Source organism: Chironomus tepperi, unplaced genomic scaffold (genome assembly GCF_022539635.2).
Source record: "Chironomus tepperi strain 1889 unplaced genomic scaffold, CSIRO-AGI_Ctep_v1 contig_445, whole genome shotgun sequence".
NCBI lineage: Eukaryota > Metazoa > Arthropoda > Insecta > Diptera > Chironomidae > Chironomus > Chironomus tepperi.
In genome coordinates this window covers 3,631,328-3,652,831 of record NW_027226567.1, presented here as the reverse complement: position 1 = coordinate 3,652,831, position 21,504 = coordinate 3,631,328, and the positions used below count along the sequence as shown (strand labels likewise).

Below are 21,504 nucleotides of genomic sequence, written 5' to 3'. Positions count from 1 at the left end.
AAGTGATTTATGGAATATCCAGACTTGTTCTTTTGAAACAATTCAAATTTAACGGACGGGCCATGCTGTTTACTAAAATTTCTACATTTTGCCCATCATTTTTATATTGTAGAGTTGGGCACAACTTTTGTTTACGTTTTTTGAAATTCAGCATTTATTACGAAATTTAAGGAAATATAGTTAATTAACATTATGTATCAATTACAAACGCGCTTACTTGATATTTTAAATCTTCCGCTAGCTGAAAGAATACAGCAATTGAAGTTTTGCATAGAAACTGGACCAATTAAGGATTTGCAGGTGAATTTTAAGCGCAAAAAATAAATTTTCATGGATAACTAAGTTTTTTTTCATCTTTTTCAGGCATTCTTTCCAGCATTAGTACAGAATATATTTGGAATCAATCCATCGAATAATATTGGATGGGGTTTACGTACAATTACTGCAGAATCACCTGAATATTATATGCTTTATAATTTCTTCAATCCACATGAGACTTTTTTCCGATTGATTTACCGGCTACAATCTACTTTTGCAAAATTTGAATTTGCCTTTCCGGATCTTCCTCGTTCACTCAAATCGATGTTAGAAGGAGCTAGAATCGATGGATTCTACACAAAACTCATCAGCACTGACCATTTCCAGCCTAAAATGTTGTCTTTAAGTAAGTTCCTGCATGTTTCTCACTGGATCTTTATCAAACTAATTTGTTTTACTGTTTTCAGACGCTTTCGACTATTTTATCCTACACTTTGTAGCATATGGAACTAAGAACTTGCATAAAATATCTGCAGCAGCAATGACTGTTAATAATGAAAATACAATGACTGTTTATTTCAACCTTGTAGCTGATTATTTGTGTAACTTTCTTCCAAATGATCCAAATTCAGTCGTATATCCTCAAATCGATGTATCACCAATTAAGTCACATCCAGCACCAATGATTTCATCTACAATGGCTCCAATGAGACAGCCAAAATACCTCCTTGTTTCATCATTATCGCATCAAATTCCCAGTCCAACAAATCAACGTGACATTCGTCTCGAAGGAACAAGAAGCAGTTCCGCAAATTGGCGCAGTGAAACCGTTTTAATGTTTTTCATCGACTGCTGGCTAAGATATGATATGGACGAAACATATGAACTGCCATCAAACGAATTCATTCGTCTCTTAAGAATTCTTGTCAAACAATTGCATTATTTTGGAAATTGTGCAGAACAAGATACATCAAGTTTATCCATTTTGCGTCAACAATCGCAAAGTTTATTGAATGCTCGAATGTATTCATTTTTAAAGACAATTATGGCACGCTGGCCTTTAGACACATCCTTCATCAACGTTATTGAACTTTGGCTTTCATACATTCAGCCATGGCGATATTTACATAATCGAAATTTAAACAACTTAAATAATGACATCATTGATGTTCCAGATCGTTTTAAGACATTCATGAATGAGAACTTGCTAAGTTATACACAAATATTTGTGCGATTAATTCCAAGATTTCTGAAAATGGACTTAGGACTCAACAAAAATGCTCATATGCTGTTCAGAATCTTAAAAGTGTTTCGTCAGCCAAGCGATATTCTTAAAGATTACGAAAGGATCTTAATTAACAGCAATTCAGTTCACAGATCGCAACATTCTTCATACATTAATGAATCCTCAAATACAGCACGTTCACCAAATAATTCAATGAATCGTTCAAGCGATAAATTTTCTTCATTTCATCGTCATGCCAGTCAATCGGCACTGTTTGATGATAGCACATATATTTGCATGTTCAGTGATGAAGTAACCATGCAAATTTACGAATTAATGCAACGTGTATATTCGGCAAAGATGAAAACAAATTTTGAAATCAGTACTATGGAAAAGCAAAAGCAGCAAAACATAACATTATGGGAACGATTTCTTAAGTTTATTGGTTGGTTGAGTTCCTTGAATTTCTCATTTTCAAAAACATTGGATGAAAAGAAAAAGACTCCCGTCTATCTTGACTTTATACTCAATATTTTATCGCCAATGTATAGTATTCCAATTGAGGAAGCCACAAAGGAATTTACAGCAAATGCAACATTATTTGAGGAAAGTGATAATGAGCAAACAAATACAAGTTTCATGAACATTACACCAAGTTATATGAAGAGTCAATTGAGTCAAATTAGTTATACAGGAGATCCAGAACTTTTGCCAATCATGAGCAGTGAAGTAAGACCATTAGTCAGATTCTTTTATCCAATAACAAGTAAATTGAATGAAATGTTTGGACAAGAATTTAACACAATTTGGAATCGAGAGGACTTCTATGGGAAAGTAGGAAGACAAATCTTATCGCCACCTGTTGAAACGCGAGTTTTTGATAAATCAGCTGGATATGCTGAACTTCAAGTACGTCAAATTGGACCACGTTTAAGTCTTAGAAAATTTGCTAGCAAAACAATTTTAGCCATTTTTGTTGCATCCTTCATCATTGGTCGGATCTTTTTTGGAGCATCTAGTTTAGGTTTTATTACATTTATTTTTGTCACTTTAATCTATTTTATCATTAAAGCCTTGTTTTCGTAAAAAGAATTATATTTTGTCGAGGAATATAATTGAGAAGCAGGAAAATCTTATTTTTGAATCAATTCTCTTTGTAATGAAAATTTTTATTCGTTAATTAAAAATATTACAAACTAACTTCATAACTTTAGTTCTCTTAATTCATTATTTTCAGTTCCTTGTTAAATGAATGGCATCTTGTACCTCTTTTTGCCAATGAAAAATGTTAGACGTAGAAATGCGTCGGGATTCACTTCAATGTATGTACGATTAAAGGCGTCCAAATATGTTGCAGGTTTCGCTTCTGTAAATAGAGAAAAATACATTTAACGGGTTTTCAAATTTCAAAAACTAAGCAATTATAAAATTTAAAATCAAAATGTTCGTTAGCAAACTGAGCAACGTAGAATAAAATTCAAAATATTAAAGTTCGTTAAATTACTCACCATCAACACCACTATCGTAATCCGAGAAAATACTCACGTTCAGCTCAGAAAATGCCATTAATTTGATACAGCCAACCATTTCCAATATTTCACATAAATTGCGAACATGAACAGGAGTTATCACATTGAATTTTGAGCAGAGATCACTTAACATAATGCCAGGATTAACAGATAAATAATTGAGAATAGTTCCAAGCCATTTATCAAAGCACCGTCGATTTAGAGTTCTATTTAAAGATCCAACACGAATCCACGGACAAGGAAGTAAGAAAAATGGGTTGCGTTTGACATTCTTCTCAATTTCTTCTGTATGTTCCTTATTCTTTGTTCCAACTGATTCGTCTACTTCCATTGGTGCCTCCTCATTGTCAGTTCCTCCTTGTGTGCTTTGGTCATTCGATTTTGACTTCTTTGATGGTGGTTCCAAAACTTCCTCAGAATCTTTTGCAGTCAAATAAAATGTGTCAATAAGCCAGAATAAGGCATAATCTTTGTGAATAAATCTGATCTCGTTGACTCCAGTTCTTAAGACGTATTTCAATTTAATTAATGTTTCTATATTCTTATGTAATTGTTCCTTATCATCATTTCCAAATAATTCTAAAATTTCATACATATTAGCTCCAATTTGATTTTTAGTCTTAAGAAAATTGTGAAGTAATTCCATTTGATTCCTATTTTCTCTCGAAGTGAGTACTGTGTCTAAATCATCCGGCAATGACCTTTTCTGTATATCTTCAGGCATCCATACATGCTTCATTTTAATCTCTTCAATTAATTTAGATCGGTAATCTTCATTAAATGGAATTAAGCTCTGATTGTAAGGATCACCATCAATTGTTATCTTTTTGTCTTTCTCGACATTTAGTGATATATGCAGGGATGATAAATTGACAACAAAGGAATCGGGAGTTTTGTTGACATTTAATTGACTTGCATTTTTTGTGACATTTTTGGACTGATCTATGTCCTCCTCATCATAAAATACTTCATCGTCTGTCCTGTGATGTGAAATTTTCTTATATTCACTTAGCCAAGCTCCGTCCTCATTTTCCAGTTCCGTTGCAATTCTTTGAATACATCCAAGTAGATACATTGTCGAAATTTTCTGTCTTATATCAAAATTTGATTCAATTTTTCCGAAAATTTTCTTTGTATTTTCAAAGTTTTCCTCATCAAACTTTTTAATAACGGAATCAAAGAACTTAACTAAGTTATACTTAGTTATTAAGCTTTCATCATATTTACTCGGTCTTTCATCACTATTATTAAGGATATACTTAATAATTTCGTATCCATGACAAGCAATTTTCTGCACTTCAATTGAGAAATTATTTCCTGATCGAATAACACAATTTTTCAGTGTGCATTTATCATTTTCTGTACATGTCCAGTCATCAATTTTCACATTCTCATTGTGCTCAATCGCTTGTAAAATACAGAAAATGTGAAGGTAAATTGTGCCTAATTTACAGAAAATTTCTATTGGATCATCATGATAAATGAATTTCTCGTCGCTATTGTTGTCAGCATGGAAACGGACAGTCTTGATTCTCTTTTCTTCATTGCCTGTTTGTTCCTTCTGATTTTTCATCATTAAATAATTGTCGGATATTTTCTCAAAATTTGTTTTCTTCCTGAATGGTGCGTCAAGCATGTAGTTTGATTTATCCGGTCGTTCTGTCTTCATACTAATTAAATTATTATTTAAAAACTCAGCAATCATGAATATCCAGCCACAATTGATTGATTTCATTTGATATAAATTATTTTCAGCCGATATTTCCCTTACAGCAACTAAATATTCATCATAAAGTTCTACAGGAACATGAATGCTCATTAATTGTGATGCATAACGATTCGATAGATGGAAGGGTGATATAGTTCGTGGCATAATTAACTTCTTACTGCGATGATTCTTATTTAAACTAATTATCGTTAGACGTCTTAATAAATTTACAGCTGCACCTAAGTTATCGTCACTGAACTTACTATACGTCTCATGTAAGAAGAATGTGCTACTTATTTTATCATTTGTAGAACAGACAGCACCATGAATAAGCGATGCCAAAATCGATATTTCGATCTCATTGATATTTGTTGGCTCATGGAACTTTGAGTCATCTAAATTTGCATTGGGATTAACAATTTTGTATTTCGTATTTAATTCCTCATAATCGCATGGTATATCCAATATTATTTCGTGCATAGCACATGTTACGTCCAAAGGATTTGAGAGATATTGCTTTAAAAATATTTGATGCATCCTGTGGATCATTTCAATCAAATGTATTTTAACAACGAGATATATTTGTTCCTGATTATAAAGCTTTTTGAGTCGCTCCGCAAAATTATTGTATTTATTTGCAAATTCACGATTAGCACGAAGTTCCTCAAGATATAAAAAGGTCTGTTCACGAAAAGCTTTATTGTTTTTCATAAGGTACATCATTCGTCGCTGACATGCACGGGATGTCTTATTTAAAGCTTTTTCAGTTCTCCAATGTAGAATGTCACGAATTAATCCAAAGTTGACATAATGAGCACATTGATTGTCATTTGGAAAGGCAAATTTCATGGCTACTTTTGCAAGAGACAGAGTCTTATCCTCAACATCACTCCAAACCACACGCAATGTTTTCATTAATTTGAGAGCCTCTTTGTCAATGTCGTCGTATAATTCCGATTTCTTCTTTAATTCTCTTACTGTTTGTTTCTTTGGCTTTACTTTTCTAATTATCTTCGATTTACTGCTCACACCTTTGAAGTTTGACTGCAAAATTGCTTTGGACTTTTGTATTTGCGTTTCTGCAGCCTTTACTTTTGCCGATTTCTTTTTCTTAGGTTCAGATTTCACTTTTTCGATCTTTTCCTTCTTTACAATTTTTGGTTTCTTCTCGACTGCTAATGCTGATACAGCACGCTTCTTCCTGTCTATTGAACGTGACCAACTTTGCTTCAAATGTGACATAAATCCTGTTTGAAAATAATAACGAATTTTTAGAATTTAAAAAATAACGAACTTTTGTAATTTAAAAAGAATGTTTTGGAAAAATTGCTTTTTTGCGCCATTTTTGGAAATAAATTAATTACAGCAAAAATCAAGTATTTAGCAGTTAAAACATGGAACTAAACATTGATTCATCAATTAATGGTACGATAATAATCAGAACAGCTTAAGTTATTTATCAGTTAATTAAGAATGAAACATCTTTTCAGACGTAGCTTGTCTAATTCAGAATATGAAGGAACAAGCTTCTGAATTATTCAATTATTTTGAGGATATAAAGGACAAGGAAAATTTTCTGAGAAGTATCGTCATTCTACAGCAATTAAAATGTATATCTAGTAATTATGCTTTACTAAAAGACGAAACAATTGCTGATGACGGAATCGAAGCTAAAAAGTCCAAGAAGAGTTCAACTAAATCAAAAAAGAATAAAGCTGCTAAGCGCAAACTTGAAGATTAGAGTAACTGGAATACTATTGTACCTGACATGTAATCAGAAGACTTAATAAAATTATATGGCAAAAGTGTACTTTAGGGGGGGCCAATATATGAAATTTTTTTTGTTGATTTTTTCGGCTAAATATGCTTTAAATTAACATAAAAGATTAAAATTGGAAACAAAATGGTAAATTTGAGTGATTTTATGTGAAATTTCACAAAAAAAAAATTTTTTTAAAAACCCTTATACAAAAGACCCGCTAATACTGATCTAATACAAGACTGCAATGAACCCTTATACAAAAGACCCGCTAATACTGATCTAATACAGGACTGTAATGATCCCTTATACAAAAGACCCGCGAATACTGATCTAATACAGGACTGTAATGATCCCTTATACAAAAGACCCGCGAATACTGATCTAATACAGGACTGTAATGATCCCTTATACAAAAGACCCGCGAATACTGATCTAATACAGGACTGTAATGATCCCTTATACAAAAGACCCGCGAATACTGATCTAATACAGGACTGTAATGATCCCTTATACAAAAGACCCGCTAATACTGATCTAATACAGGACTGTAATGATCCCTTATACAAAAGACCCGCGAATACTGATCTAACACAGGACTGTAATGATCCCTTATACAAAAGACCCGCGAATACTGATCTAATACAGGACTGCAATGAACCCTTATACAAAAGACCCGCTAATACTGATCTAATACAAGACTGCAATGAACCCTTATACAAAAGACCCGCGAATACTGATCTAACACAGGACTGCAATGATCCCTTATACAAAAGACCCGCTAATACTGATCTAATACAGGACTGTAATGATCCCTTATACAAAAGACCCGCGAATACTGATCTAACACAGGACTGTAATGATCCCTTATACAAAAGACCCGCGAATACTGATCTAATACAGGACTGCAATGAACCCTTATACAAAAGACCCGCTAATACTGATCTAATACAAGACTGCAATGAACCCTTATACAAAATACCCGCTAATACTGATCTAATGGAGAACTGTGATGATTTGAATTATTATGAACTTAGTCTTGCTAAAATTATATAATTTAAAAGTACGTTTGCATACTAAAAACCTGAAAAAATATATGAAAATCTGACCAAATTTCAAAAAATATGAAAATAATTTAAAAAATTTTTTTCGTGAAATTTCGCTTAAAATCACTCAAATTTAACATTTTGTTTTCAATTTTAATGTTTTATATTAATTTAAAGCATATTTAGTCGAAAAAATTAACAAAAAATTTTTCATATATTGGCCCCCCCTAAAGTAAACTTTTACCAATTATATTTTTAAGCATACCAAGTAAAATTAGAATAAATCCGCGGATTAAAAAATTAGGCTTAAGTTAATCCATGGATTTAACAGATCGAAAAAACTAACCTTTATCGAGTCCACCGGCGCCTTTTCGATCTCCTGGAATTTCTCCAATATCATTCCTAATAGCTGTTATTGCTGTTTGTGGCTTCAACATTTTAATTAAATCAGGTTTCGTGTGCAGCTGCTCAAGAATAATTGTTTGTCCAAACGCTAATGATTTCTGATTAATTCGAGTATTTATGCAGATCTCATACATTGATGACCAATAACTTTCAACATCTATAGATGAATTGAATGTAAACTTTAATTTTGGATACTCTTTATCAGATACTTCCATATATCCAGGATCAGAACTTCTAGTGTCCAAAAGCATTGCATTACGATTCAAATAAATAAAACTTTGGTCAATTTCCTTTGTTCGCATTGGTCCAAATTGTAATATTCCCATCCAGCACAATCGTTTACAGATCTCAACAATGACTTGAATAAATTTACGTCCTTGAGTAAGTCTTGCGAAGATTTTTGGAGGCAGGAAATGCAGCAAATAATTACTTTTAATTGGATGTGCTAGATAGTCAGCAATTTCAGGCACAGAATTACCAAATCGAGTAAATTTGACATAAAGAATTAAAGGAATTCTATGAATAATATCTCGTAAAAATCCCCATCCATTTTCATAGCCAAATTGTGGATTCAAAGGAGGAATAAACATTTTCCAATTTATGTCTGTGCTGTAACAAATTGAAATCTTTTCAGCAATTTCCTCATAATCCGTAAGTCGTTGATTTTCACGACGCCAAATTTCTACAGCTTTCTTGACATGAATCTTCTCTACTTCCGACGGATAATCATAAATTAAATAAAACAAAAATTCATGAAATAGCCTGTACTTCATAAATTTCGGGAAATTCTCATGAATTGGTGATTGTGCTGAGAGTTCCTCAAAACCAACAGATGTTTTTGATACAAAGCTTTGATTACTAGGCAACGGAATTACATGAGCATCATCTTCGGATGGGTCCTTAATTGGTTTTGTCATAGCTACGAAATGCTGTATTTTTTGTTCCTCAATAATTGAGTGCCAGCAACGTAAATCAAATGTTATTGTTGGTTCTCCAAAAAATAATAATTTGACTGTTTTGGTTGGTGATGTCAGTTCCATTTCTACGACTTTAATGAAATTATCAGCAGCAAGTCTCGAGCATAAACTTAATAAGGATTTTCGACAAATATTTTCTGTAAAATTCACTTCAGCTTTTCTTAATTCCATTAACAAATTCACGGGATCCATAACAGCTTTATCTCGAATAGCATCAAGGATTACATTCATTCTGAACAGTACTTTTTCACTGACTCGATTTCGTGCCAATTCTTCTTGTAAGCCAGTGGATTGTTTTTGAAGTCCGGGTATATTATTAAGGAACCTTAGTGACACCTGTACATTCTCGACATTGTCAACAAATGAATAATCATCGTTAGGCATCAGAATTACTTTATTTATATCATCTCTTCCTTCCATATCTAAAATTGGCTGCTGCTGCTGCATTTGTTCATTATTTGAATGTTGAACATATTGAATAACACTGGAACTTGGTTCTTGCTTTAAGAAATTAATTGGAATTGAAACTTTTGTTGGAGATGATTCTGTTGATGGTATCGGAGGAAGTGTATTTTCTTCTTGTGTTGTCTCTAGACATTCGAACGGTAGCATTTGAATTGTTGACGATTGAACTATGTTTTCTTCTGCCTTTTTAAATAATTTTGCCACTTGATTCACAAACACTTGGCTCTTTTCGCCTGCGAACTTCTTACTTATAAACCTAGGTTGGAGGATGACAAAAATGTAGTTTAATTAATAATCAACTTTAAATTTAAATTGCATAGTACTTACATAGTAATTCTTTGTCGTCCTTCATCTCGCATGTACGTCGTTATTTCAGTTCTTAGGACTTTTCGCAACACTGCTCGGGAATTTAATTTGGACAGTCCAAAGTATTTACCAATTTCTGATTGAGAAATTCCTCTACTTCCAGATTCAGTGATTTTTTGAATAACTTGATAGACTAAAGGAATCTTTAGTTTTTGTCTAGAAACATCCAAAAATCCTTCCTTTTCCTCATCGATTGACGTGTCTTTTTCTTCATTTTCATACAATTGGAAAATATTTAAATTTGGATCAATAAGTCTGACGGCTAAAAGAGTCTTTTCTACACCATTCTTTGATGCATATTCCTTTTTAGTTGCATTTGGATAAAGATCACGGTACGGAAACTTTCTGTACTCAAAAATTTCACTTTTAGATCTCATTAATTGTACAAGAATCTTTTGTGACTTTAAATTTAAGTAATTTCGGACCTCTTCATGTGGTGCAATATTGTTAGGCTTAGTGAATAAGAATGTCACTAATTTCTCGACTTGCAAGAGATCTGATGTACGGACAACAACATAATATTTAGGAATGTGAAAAAGTTGCGTAATTTGTGACTTGTTGTTCATTCTTTGGAAGATTTGTTGACGAAATACGAGATTATTTTTTAATAAGCACATTCGGAAATAGTGTAAAAGCTTGCTATCTTTAACATAGTCATTAAGTGAGTACGGTCCGGATGTTGTTTCTCCAAAATATCTCGATCGTCCAATTCGTTCCAAAATACAGTAGACGTGATTATTAATATCACATTCACGACCAATATTTGAAGGAATTAATACTGAATTTCTCAGTTTCTGACTTGCTACAATTACTAATTTATCTCCATATGTGTTCACAACATCAAGAAATGTCAAACTTTTAAGTTCGTCCTTATTCAGCTTCTTTCTTGTCTTGAATTCCTTACAAGATCCTCGAATCTCTGGATCATCAACAGGTGCATATGAGTAGATGTGATAAAATTCATGGACTTCCTTCGTTGCCTTTTCATCATGACTTTGATATTCGATTCTATTTAATCGCCCAACTGTTTTTCTTGGCTCTTCAATTTCATAAAATTCAAAATAATCACGTTTTAAAATAATTTTCCATAGCTCAGCTTTAAATCTATCATTAAACGGAAGTGGCCATTGCATTCTTTCCGACATTCGGAACCAAAAACCTGAAAATGTGAAAAAATGTTTTGAAAAAATCCACATGAAAATAAATTATTCAATTTTCATACTTTCCAGAGTGATTCCATCCAATCCTTCAAGTGCAATCTCTTCATTGATTGCTATTGGTACGGTGACCATCGTTAAATGATTAAATCTTTACGTAATAACTAATTTAATTAATAATTCTTTGTAAAATTCTAAACCGCAAATTTCAATGTTTACATTTTTTGCTTAGTTTTGCTCAGGCAGCATAAATTATGAGAAACTTTGGTTGATGTTCCCCTGCCTCGTTGCTCAATTCTCATAGCTGAAAATATTTTCATTCTTGATTCAAGTTTTGCAAAGATAAAACGTATTAAAAGACTGTAAATTAATTAAATATTATATATAGTGTGTAGTGAATCATTAAATGGATAAATAATCAAGTTTATGTTAATAAATAAGCCTACTATATCTCTTAATAAGGCTGATTAATCAAAAGAGGAAAAATTGAAGAAAATTTTTAAGTAAAAATGAAAATTTAAAAAATATTTAAAATATGCGATTTAATGTGAAAGAGATTAAGGAATTAGCCTCTCAGCACAAATGTGAAAAAGAAGGCAATCTGTTTTTCCGTGAGCGTCAAGATGGATTTTTCCGAAAAACGGAAGGTGAATAAAATTTATTAAAATGAAAAATATTTTCTTATATTTTCCTTCGCTGTAATTTTATTTTACATTCAATATTAATCATCCGTCCAAAGTCAGCCCATCCTCTAAAGAAAAAAAATTTCTCTTCATGTATATGTCTCTTTTTACGTACTCAAAAAATTAAAAAAAGTAAATAACGTGTAATGACGAGACCTTTTAGTCAAACGAAGAATAACACATTAATGTTCTGTAATCATCCACTTAGTCTATGACGACTTGAACTTGAATGTAAAAGAATGAATGGTATTAAGACGATAATGTTCCATTCATTCATCATGTCAAGTACTAGGAAAAATAATTGATAGGTCTCTAATTTTCTAATGTACTTTAAATGTGTCACGGTCTGACTGTATACGATGGGATGAAACGAAATATACTCTCGCCTAGTTCGTTTATCTTAATGTCATTTTATAGTTTTTCATTTTTTATGTCTCTTATCGAATACTCGATGCTATCTTTCCCTACATATATTTTTTATGTTACTTTAATTTAATTTATTTTTCGTTCCTATTGTTTTTATTATTATTATTCTGACATGACATGAACATAAACCGATAAAATAAAAATATATTTACAGAAGAAAATCCAAGTATTAAATTTCTATACCAAAATTTAATCCAATGTCTATACCCACCCTCATCCCCAAATATCCAAATATATTAAGAATAACAATAAAATACCAAAACTAAATGTTAATTAAGGATAATTTTACAATCTACCTAAAAAAAATATATAATTAATGAAACAAGAAATGGAAAGTTTTTAATTAATTTATGCAAAAAAATATATGTGTCACTGTTAAAGGTGAAGAAGATACTGATAAAAGTGGATTGAGTTGCATTAATCTTAAGATCAATAACCATAATAAGTCACATAATCAAATAACCCGCAGAAGATCATTCAGTTGTATTGGATTGTCAAAAGGTTCGCATAAAACTTATTGTTTATTATGTCTTGTACTTTTCATTGCCTTTAATTTCTTCTTCACTCACCTTCTCGTCAATATCACTAGCTAATGTAGTAGGTTGTACATACATATAATAATATTGTGCCATTTTGGATTATTATTAATGAATTTTGATGGAGTGTATTTTCATAAATCTATAACTTTTATAACTAGCATTAACGACAGTGAAATGAAATGCTTTTTTAGGAGAAGATGTGATTGTGATACTTTCATCTGGTGATGGGAATCTCTTGCTTACTTGTTGTGTGTTGTTGTTTCTTATTTTGCGTCTGTTTTCTCTATCGACGTCAGTCGTTCTCAAACTTTATTGGGTCATGGCATAGATGCTGATTTATTAGACAATTTAGGATGAAATAAAAATCGAAGAAAAAGTCAATGACCTCTATTGGATAGGATGTTGTATCGAAATTTTATTTGTATCATTTTTGTGCAGAATAAGTATTGTGATACTTCGGAAGTATCTTGAGATTGAGGCTAGAGAAGGGTAATTTGTCACTTTTGAATAATTTATTCCTGATATAAAGCAAAGCTCTTTGTGTAGGCTTCAAATTGTAAAATGCTTGGTCTGATTGAAATTCAATTTAAGAGTATGTGCTGTGATCTAGATGACCTTAGTAATAACTTCAATTGATTTTAAAGATCCTCATTTGCTATAACGTTTATTTGAGATTTGAATAATATTTATTGTACATAGTTGAAAACCCATTTTCATCCAAATGCTCAGTCTGTTTTTGAATTCCGATGAATAAACATCTCATTTAATTATAAATCCGTAAGGAAGTCGTTTTAATTAAACTACATTTATACAATTTTAAAATAATTAATCTAAACTACATTTTTATATGGACTCAATGTTGTATTAATTATTTGCAATTCAAGTCTAGTATTAGAACTCAAAGACTAATTAAAATGAAGATTCTATTGCTAAAAGATTGAGAACTTCTGATTTACTTACCACTTTGTGGATAAAACGGTGCTTGTAGCACAAAATGTAAAGATATTTCAACGACCATTCATATTTAAATGAACCATACCACCATTCAAACGGTTTTTATTCATCAAATGTAGTGAATCGCCACTTATCACATCTTTTACTTCAGATAGACAAATCCAAAGAAATTGTGTCGATAAAACTTATTTCTTGTCTGTCTCTAACACTGATTTTTTTTTCGTGTGCTTTAAAATTTCATTTGTCACTAATAAAGCGATGCACAAAGCGGAGAGACAATTGGCAAAAAATAATTTTGTTTTAAACTAACAGTAAAGCAGGCATTTTTTTTCTATTTACATGTACATAAAAGGCTGAGCAGCAAGTATTGTGAATATTATTATAATACCTAACAATCGCACCATTCTCGGCTCACTCTTTATGATTTAATAAATGCAAAAAAAGTTCTTTAAGCAGAATAAATTGTTTGAATTGGTTTGGTGGCTTCGTATTTTCACCTTATTCAGTAGTTTTCAAAGCAAACAAGTCGGGGGAGTTGTTCTTTAGTAATGTTCTTAAGGTACTTGAAGCTAGCAATGTCGAGTTTATTTTTGAAGTGCTTGATGTTTCTAGAAACTGCCATCTGGTATGGAATTAAACTGAAAAAACACTAAAGTGCAGGAAGCTTCAAAATTCCACTTTCCTTATAGACATCATTAATGAACGACTCCCGCATACATAAATAGTTGAGAATTTTAATTGTAAATTAATTATGAAAGAAGGTATTAAAGTATATTGCACAATTCATTCGCACGAGTGGAGGTGAATACTTAGCATAAATTGAGTAGATGTTTTAGGAAGTCAGCACTAGGGAGTGGCGGCAAATGCTGTTAAAACTATAAAGATGTCTAAAAGATTATTATCTAATAATTACTGCTATGACATTCCTCAACTATAAATAAAACAAAAGAAAATTATGACCTCATTACGTGTACAAACGAGAACTTTGCTGAAAATGTTTCTCGGTGGGAGATTTCAGCATGCTGGCTATCGAAATTGATTTTTTAAAGGTTCTTTGTGAAGATTGCTTCCCTTTTATATATTCACACTTATTTATGATATTAATATAATTAATTACAGAACTCGTGCATTTCACACGATTCTCATAATTACTGCTGAAAATAATGGAACAATGTAATAACCGCACAATTAAAACGACTGTTAACAGTTAATGGAAAACCGTATGATTTACACGACTTTTGTAGATGTTTTGATAAATTGATGTACGTGCCTTAAATCATATGATTTATGCGTTTATTGAATTTAAAAAAAAGGTTGTTAATGCCTTAGTCATGCAATATTCTAAAAATTATCCAACCATGAACTTTACACGTTTCGGTATAGAATTTAGTATTCATTACAAGTATCTTAGAAAGTGATGAAAATTCTGAAATCGTGGAATGTACACGACTATTGCATCATTGATTGAAAAATTGTTTTTAATTTTTAATATGAAAATTGAATTTAAATTATTGAAATTCCATTGTGTGATGACTTGATACTGTTATTTCACGTAAGCTTCATAAAGAAATGAAGCAATTGGAATCTCACGTCATTGTGAATGAGATTTAAAAAGGTTTGAGATTATTTTTTATATCATTTCTTTCTCACTATGAGGTCAGTTTAATTAAGATGAATCATGTTGTAGTAACGTCGGTTAAAAAAAGAGCGGAATGAATGAATACACAGCCGGTGAATAACAAACAAACAAACAAATATTGAAAACAGACAGAAAGAAAGGGTGAATGGAATATGTAAATTGTGTATATAATCTAGTATTAACATAAATCACATACATTGACTTTTAGTGAACAATTTGAATCACATTTTGATGACTTATTACACTAACAGCACTAAACACACTTACTTTTATGCTTTTATTTATGCTTTCTTCTATCTATCTCACTTTATTTGACTTCCTTTAATCACCCCGTGCTGGGCATTAGAAAGTCGGTTGATTTTCTTTTTGTGCTGCTCGGGAACCAAACTTTATGCATTTTTGGGATCGTTTTCTAATGACGTCAGACATACACCTTTAAAGAACGACCCCCAAAAAGTCAATTTGTCATTATTTCACGTAGATCTATTAGTAGTTTTGTTTTGTTTAAAATTTATTCCTTTAATTACATCACTTTTTATAGTCAGTAACCAAAGATGGTGCAAATTGCGTGGAAATTTGCTATTTTATTTCAAATCCAATGATCAATTTTCGGAGCCTTCGGGTGTTATTGTGCTTGAGAAATATCGTGTGACTATTCCAAATGAGCCATCAGAGACTTTTGAAGGATATCCATTTTATATAGGTAAGATATAAAGTTATATAATTAATTATAAATTTGTCTCACATATTTTATTCTTTACATTCTACAATAGAATTTGACGACGGGCTGAATCAAAGACTTGGAGCGAACACGATTGAGGAACGAAATGAGTGGGTACAGGCACTGAGAATTGCTGGCTATGATATCATGAGAGCACAATTGCAATATTTACGAGAACAAATTGAAAAGCGTCGTGCTAGTCATAAAATGGATGTTGATGTTGAAATGCATCGATTGCAGACGGGCAATATGAATATAGGTGACGACCTTATAAGATTTTAATCCTCCTTTAACCAAAGATTTCTTTTTTATTTGTCATAAAAGTATTATAGAAATAAATTTCACGTTCAAAATGAGCAAGAAAATTAAAAAAACAATTTTTCTGTCATTTTTTTCCGCTTCCATGACTTTAAATACAGATTTCGCAGAAGTGCCAATTTGTGAGTCTGTAATATCGTGTGACAATCTCATCTGTGATGCTTATGGGAAAGCGCCAAATGCATCAATTGTGGTTCAAGTTACATCATCAAATGGTGGCTGGATAAAATACGGAAGAACGGAAGTTATAGAAGTATGGGACATCAATTAATCATACAATTGAAATAACTCTAATTTGATTCCATAAATTATATCTAGAAATCATCGAATCCACAGTTTTTGTGTACAATTGTTTTTCGGGCATCAGATGGATTAAATGCGAGTACAATGATACGATTTACAGCATACGACGTGAGAGAAAAAGTTTCACAAACTGCTGTTCCTTTGGGTTTTGCGGAAATATCGCTTGGTGTTATTCAAGACACATCACGATTACGTATTCCAATCAGAAGTCAGAACAATAATGTTGGATTTATCACGATTGTTACGTTTACACCGGAGAATGATAAAAAGCTTCGTTCACCGGCTAAATTGAAAGAGCATCAATCGATGGGACATAGAAGATCTCAGTCACTTCCACCAAAGCTCGGAGTGAAGCTTTTTATTCCCAATCACATGAAACTTCCCCTTTTGTTCACTAATCCTTGTGTGAGTATCCTTTTTAAAATTTTAACGATTTTTCAAAATTCAAATGTTTGCGTCATTTTTCGCATCAATTTAATAATAATACCTAATTTAAATTGAGTAAAGTCGTTAAACGGCAATTCAATTATTGACACTTTCTATCAGCTTTTCATTATAATTTAATTGAATTAATGTCAATCTATCTGTTGATGTCCATGAATTATGCTTTCAACACGTACATATCTAATGAAAGGATCACATTCATAGTATTTCCATTCATTTCAATAACACAAAAATATAAATCAGACCATTATAAATGTGGATCATAAAGAAATGATTATACTATTTTTATGGGAATGCTTACAATTTGAAATGATGAATATGCATTAAAAAAAAATGTTTAATTTAATTCTTCTATCTTAAAACAGATTCGAACTTATCGAGCACATTCGGGCCTCGCCGGCGGTGATATAAGCGTTCACGAATTTATGCTTGAAAGTATGCTTTGTTTCATCATTCCACAGCAGCTTTTGTCGATTTGGATAATGCGTGAAAAGGAATTGTTACAAGAAATAAGTGCGATGGGAGAATTAGGTGGTGAATGGAAAAATAAACAATTGGAACTGCTTGATGCACATTTACGATTGTTGAGGGATTATTCGCAAGCGAAGCAAAGTCTTCAATATTATAATGGACGTGGAGGAAAATACTTTAAACCATCAGCAAAGCGCAATGATGAATCATTGGAATTTGCACCGATAAATCTTCATTTACAAAGAATGGTCGCACATAATGATACATTAAAAAAGTCTGGATGTTTAGATATAATGACAGTTGGTGCATTTACAAGACACACGGGGAAACAGAAAACTGGTGGATTAATTAAACTGTTACATCAAATTAAAGATACACCAACAAGAACTGAACAAGTTCAACATAAAGTACAGGCAGCTAATGATGTTGTACAATCAATCAAGCAGTTAAGAAAGGAAATTGTTGAAATTATGTCACAACTACTTTTACTTGCAAAGACAAAGTCTACGAAGAACATGATTCCGTTGTGTAATGAAATGATGAGTAAGACACGTGCATTATTAAATATATGGGAGCCATCACTAGTTGAAGAAGCTTTTAGATTTATAGAACAACATAGAATAATAGATGAGCCAGATAATACAATAACACCATTATCGCCATTTAAAAAAATAACTCAACAATTGTGCGCATTAGACTTAAAAAGTCCAGAATTAGAAGACTTTGCAACACCAAATGATCATGCACCTGATTTATGGCCACAAAAAGTGCCAAGATCTGAATCTAAATTAGGTTTTATGAAGGCAAAATCGCCATCAGCAACTGACATTAATGCAATTACAAATGCCCAAAATGCTGTGCATTCATATCAAAATTATAATACGAGTGAAAAAATGTCAATGTCACTTCCACCGATTTTTGCATCTGATCAAATTAAGGAACAAGTGCATGAGTTGAAATTTAGTGAAACACATTTTGATATCAATGGTGATGTCTCATCGTCAGCATTGGATTTAAATGTTGAAAATGGGTGCAGTGAGACAAAAGAAAATAATAATAATGAAAATGAGAATGACATGCGAATTTCTTTAACACCAGATCAACTGCTTGAAAATAAAAATGAATTATTATCAAGTATATATGATGAGAATGGATATTTGATTGAAAATACATCAATCGTATTAAACCATAATGGTGCTTTCCTCGATACAAAAGCAATGACATCGTCTGATTTTTATAGACCGAGTGAAGAGCCTGAACCATTAGATTTAACACAATTAAATATCGAAGCGAGTGTAATGTGCTTAGTCAGTAAAGTTAAATTTTTATGTGGTAGATGTGGATCACCAGCCGTACGATTGCGTCAACCAAGAAATTCTATTTCATCTCTTAAACGTGATTCAATGAATAATGATGTTGTAACAAGTCAACCAATAAGTGAAAATGGCAATATTAATTCCTCATCAATAACATTGACAAATGGAAGTAAATTATCAAATAATATGCCAAGTAAGGACTTAAATTTAGCATTAACTGAAGCGGTTGGTGAAGTCACGAGAAAGGTGAAGAAAGGCAACAAATTTACGGATGGGTTAGATTTATCATCAACAACAGATTGGGCAAGCGAATTGCGGCCATCGATGAAAAAATTACGACAAGCTATGGATGGCTTGCTGAAAACGGCACGTTTAATTCATTCTGTACAAAGATTGCATCAAGATACGAAAAAAATAACTTCAAACTTGGCTATTATGTATCGTCGAGATGTTTGTTTTTCGCAGGCGGTGAGTGAATCTGTTAATTGAAATTCTTTGAATAACGTCACTTCTCTTCTTGGATATGTTATTTTACATTCAGTTTATCTTAACGGACGATTGAAATTCAAATTTTGTTCAGTAATCCTTGAGTTCAAAATTAGTTCAATTTATTTAAATTTTTAAAAACCGTTAAATTTTCGAATTTTAAATGTTCGTTAATACTTGTCATCTAACATGCCTTGTGTCCGTCCAAAAAGTAAAGAGATAAGCTGTTGTTTTAACAAAATGCCCTTGAAGACGTGACGATTGTCTGATAATATTTACTTAAATTAATATCCAAAAATACCAATTTATTTAATGTAGTTAACGACACTTATAACATCATTGATGGCAAAGTTTTGGGGCACAAACATTACAGAGCATTATGTCAATATTATTTGTGCACTCGGACCATTGGTTTATTTTGAAGGTTATTTATCGGTAAGTGACTGAATTAATTACAGTATTTATTACAACTCATAACAAGTCATTAAAATGTAATAAAAACCTTTCTTCCGTTCCTTTACTCTCTAGCTTTATGGAAGTGAAGCCGATTTCTGGTCTGATATGAATGTGGCTATTGAAGACTTATCTACAGTTAATTTTACTCTCGTTCGACACAATGGAAATAATACAAAGACTATGCCGACACCGAGAATTCATGGTTCTCGGCAATCATTGTTTGTCTACTTACCAGTTCCTGATTATGTTTATGCTATGTTGCCTCCATCCAATGGACAATCTCCACTCAATCGTGATCAAATTACGTTTAAAGTAACACCGGTAAGCATACACTTATGTGTTATTTATTGATTACTATAATTATATTTAGAATTTCCTTAATCCGAGTTTTAATCCTAGGATTTAATTTAAATCCGATTTTTAAATCCATTGCAATTCATTGATTCATCTAAATTTCTGGTACAATCTCGATCAGAAGACATCTAAATAATCGATCACTGTGTTTTTCATGCATTAATAATTTATAATTCTCATTCAGGTATTCTTCAATATTGGAATAAATGAAGTCGCAACGTTGGCGGAGTCATTAGGCTATTGCAAAGAACAACATCGTTCCAATTTTGACAATTTTGATCGATTGAAACGTTATCATATCATGTATAAAAAGATTCCAGTTCCTGATCCGAAGGCAAATAGTAACGACACATCTCCTAAAAATTATTTTATTCAAGTACCATCATCAACAAAAGATAATGCTGTTTCCGAGCAGGTTGTCATAAACATGCTTGATAAAATGGAAGAATTGTTGAGAATAAACACATCAAAGAATATAAAGGTTCTACATGTTGCACAGGATATAACGAGAGCACTTAATGGCTTGAGAGTCACTTCGTGTAAGAGCGCAAAAGATCGTACTGGTATGGAATGGCTGCAATTTATTATAATTGAACTCTATTATAATAATCGTTTTAATTATAGGTATGGCAGTTACGTTAGAACAGGCGAGAATTTTGCAACAAGAATTTCATTTGCCAAATGTTAATCTCCAAAATGTTCTGGATGTAATGAGATCTGAAGGAACAAGACTTGACAATACGTTTAAAAATATCTGCCGAAGGAAGTATGCATTTAATTTGCCACAAGTTCTGGCTCTTCCTCAACTTTATCGTCCACCGACTGCATCGTTTGGAAAGGCACAATCTTAAATTTACTTCCAAAATTTATTGAAATGAGTCGATTTGGGGACTATTTAAAACTTTTTGAGAATTTATCTTCCGTACTTACATTTAGATACACAATTGTAATCGAAAAAAAATTAGTGTGATATTACCTAAAAATTGGGATTTACTATGTAATGATTCTGTTACTATCTGAACTATACTATCGTCTTCTATTAGACTATTTTTTGTATACTTGCACAAAACAGTAAAAATATTATTTATATCTTATTACCAAAGAACAAGAACTTAATTGAGCACACAAATGTACTTTTTTGTCTACCAACAGTTTCTTTTACAACTTATTCTTTTAGTGCCAAAACTTAGTTTTCATTCTAAAAAAATTTAATATAAAGTTTAATTGCATGTTTTTTGGGAAATAATGAATTTTTATAGATATTGACAAATTAATGGGGATTTAAAATTTTTTAACAAGTCTATGACTTTGTATTTTATCGAAACTGATTAATGCAATTTATTCCGCAATATACCCGATTCGGATTTTACTGTTAAAATATTTTTAATTCACAATATATCAAAATTTAATAAATGATTATTTATGAATTAAATTAAACATTCATTGTCTTATCAATGTTTTGATACCTTATCTTTTATTGCAGTTAATTTTAGCATGCT

At 31.7% G+C, this 21,504-nt stretch overlaps 3 protein-coding genes across 4 annotated transcripts; 2 read left to right on the top strand and 1 right to left on the bottom strand.

Moving 5' to 3' along the window:
- The first annotated feature begins 113 nt into the window (after positions 1 to 113).
- On the top strand, positions 114 to 2,649 carry LOC139098297 (sphingomyelin phosphodiesterase 4). The gene is made up of 3 exons (XM_070650435.1): positions 114 to 300; positions 364 to 664; positions 726 to 2,649. The coding sequence occupies exons 1-3, from the start codon at positions 193 to 195 to the stop codon at positions 2,567 to 2,569; spliced, it is 2,253 nt and encodes a 750-aa protein (XP_070506536.1). The 5' UTR covers positions 114 to 192; the 3' UTR covers positions 2,570 to 2,649.
- LOC139098295 (general transcription factor 3C polypeptide 1) lies at positions 2,617 to 11,225 on the bottom strand. The gene is made up of 5 exons (XM_070650432.1): positions 10,961 to 11,225; positions 9,700 to 10,897; positions 7,872 to 9,628; positions 2,992 to 5,967; positions 2,617 to 2,849 (listed from the first exon to the last, which is right to left on the bottom strand). Exons 1-5 carry the CDS (start codon positions 11,028 to 11,030, stop codon positions 2,728 to 2,730), a joined length of 6,123 nt encoding a protein of 2,040 aa, XP_070506533.1. The 5' UTR covers positions 11,031 to 11,225; the 3' UTR covers positions 2,617 to 2,727.
- On the top strand, positions 11,215 to 21,442 carry LOC139098296 (inositol polyphosphate-4-phosphatase type I A). Of its 2 annotated transcripts, XM_070650433.1 has the most exons (11): positions 11,215 to 11,542; positions 12,386 to 12,505; positions 15,678 to 15,839; positions 15,910 to 16,116; positions 16,277 to 16,428; positions 16,494 to 16,883; positions 17,288 to 19,177; positions 19,514 to 19,630; positions 19,724 to 19,972; positions 20,190 to 20,568; positions 20,630 to 21,442. In XM_070650433.1, exons 1-11 carry the CDS (start codon positions 11,431 to 11,433, stop codon positions 20,854 to 20,856), a joined length of 4,005 nt encoding a protein of 1,334 aa, XP_070506534.1. In that variant the 5' UTR covers positions 11,215 to 11,430; the 3' UTR covers positions 20,857 to 21,442. The 2 variants fall into 2 exon arrangements, with proteins under 2 accessions (XP_070506534.1, XP_070506535.1); XM_070650434.1 differs by lacking the exon at positions 12,386 to 12,505.
- The last annotated feature ends 62 nt before the right edge of the window (positions 21,443 to 21,504 follow it).

Excerpts from the sequence above, each read along its gene's own strand:
- LOC139098297 (XM_070650435.1), top strand. The coding sequence starts at position 193 with ATGTATCAATTACAAACGCGCTTACTTGATATTTTAAATCTTCCGCTA. Across the intron at positions 301-363 it reads GACCAATTAAGGATTTGCAG|GCATTCTTTCCAGCATTAGT; the intron begins GTGAATTTTAAG and ends CATCTTTTTCAG. Across the intron at positions 665-725 it reads GCCTAAAATGTTGTCTTTAA|ACGCTTTCGACTATTTTATC; the intron begins GTAAGTTCCTGC and ends TACTGTTTTCAG.
- LOC139098295 (XM_070650432.1), bottom strand. The coding sequence starts at position 11,030 with ATGGTCACCGTACCAATAGCAATCAATGAAGAGATTGCACTTGAAGGA. Across the intron at positions 5,968-7,871 it reads CGCCGGTGGACTCGATAAAG|GATTTATGTCACATTTGAAG; the intron begins GTTAGTTTTTTC and ends ATTTTCAAACAG. Across the intron at positions 2,850-2,991 it reads TTACGATAGTGGTGTTGATG|AAGCGAAACCTGCAACATAT; the intron begins GTGAGTAATTTA and ends CTCTATTTACAG.
- LOC139098296 (XM_070650433.1), top strand. The coding sequence starts at position 11,431 with ATGCGATTTAATGTGAAAGAGATTAAGGAATTAGCCTCTCAGCACAAA. Across the intron at positions 12,506-15,677 it reads TTGTATTGGATTGTCAAAAG|TCAGTAACCAAAGATGGTGC; the intron begins GTTCGCATAAAA and ends CACTTTTTATAG. Across the intron at positions 16,884-17,287 it reads TTTTGTTCACTAATCCTTGT|ATTCGAACTTATCGAGCACA; the intron begins GTGAGTATCCTT and ends ATCTTAAAACAG.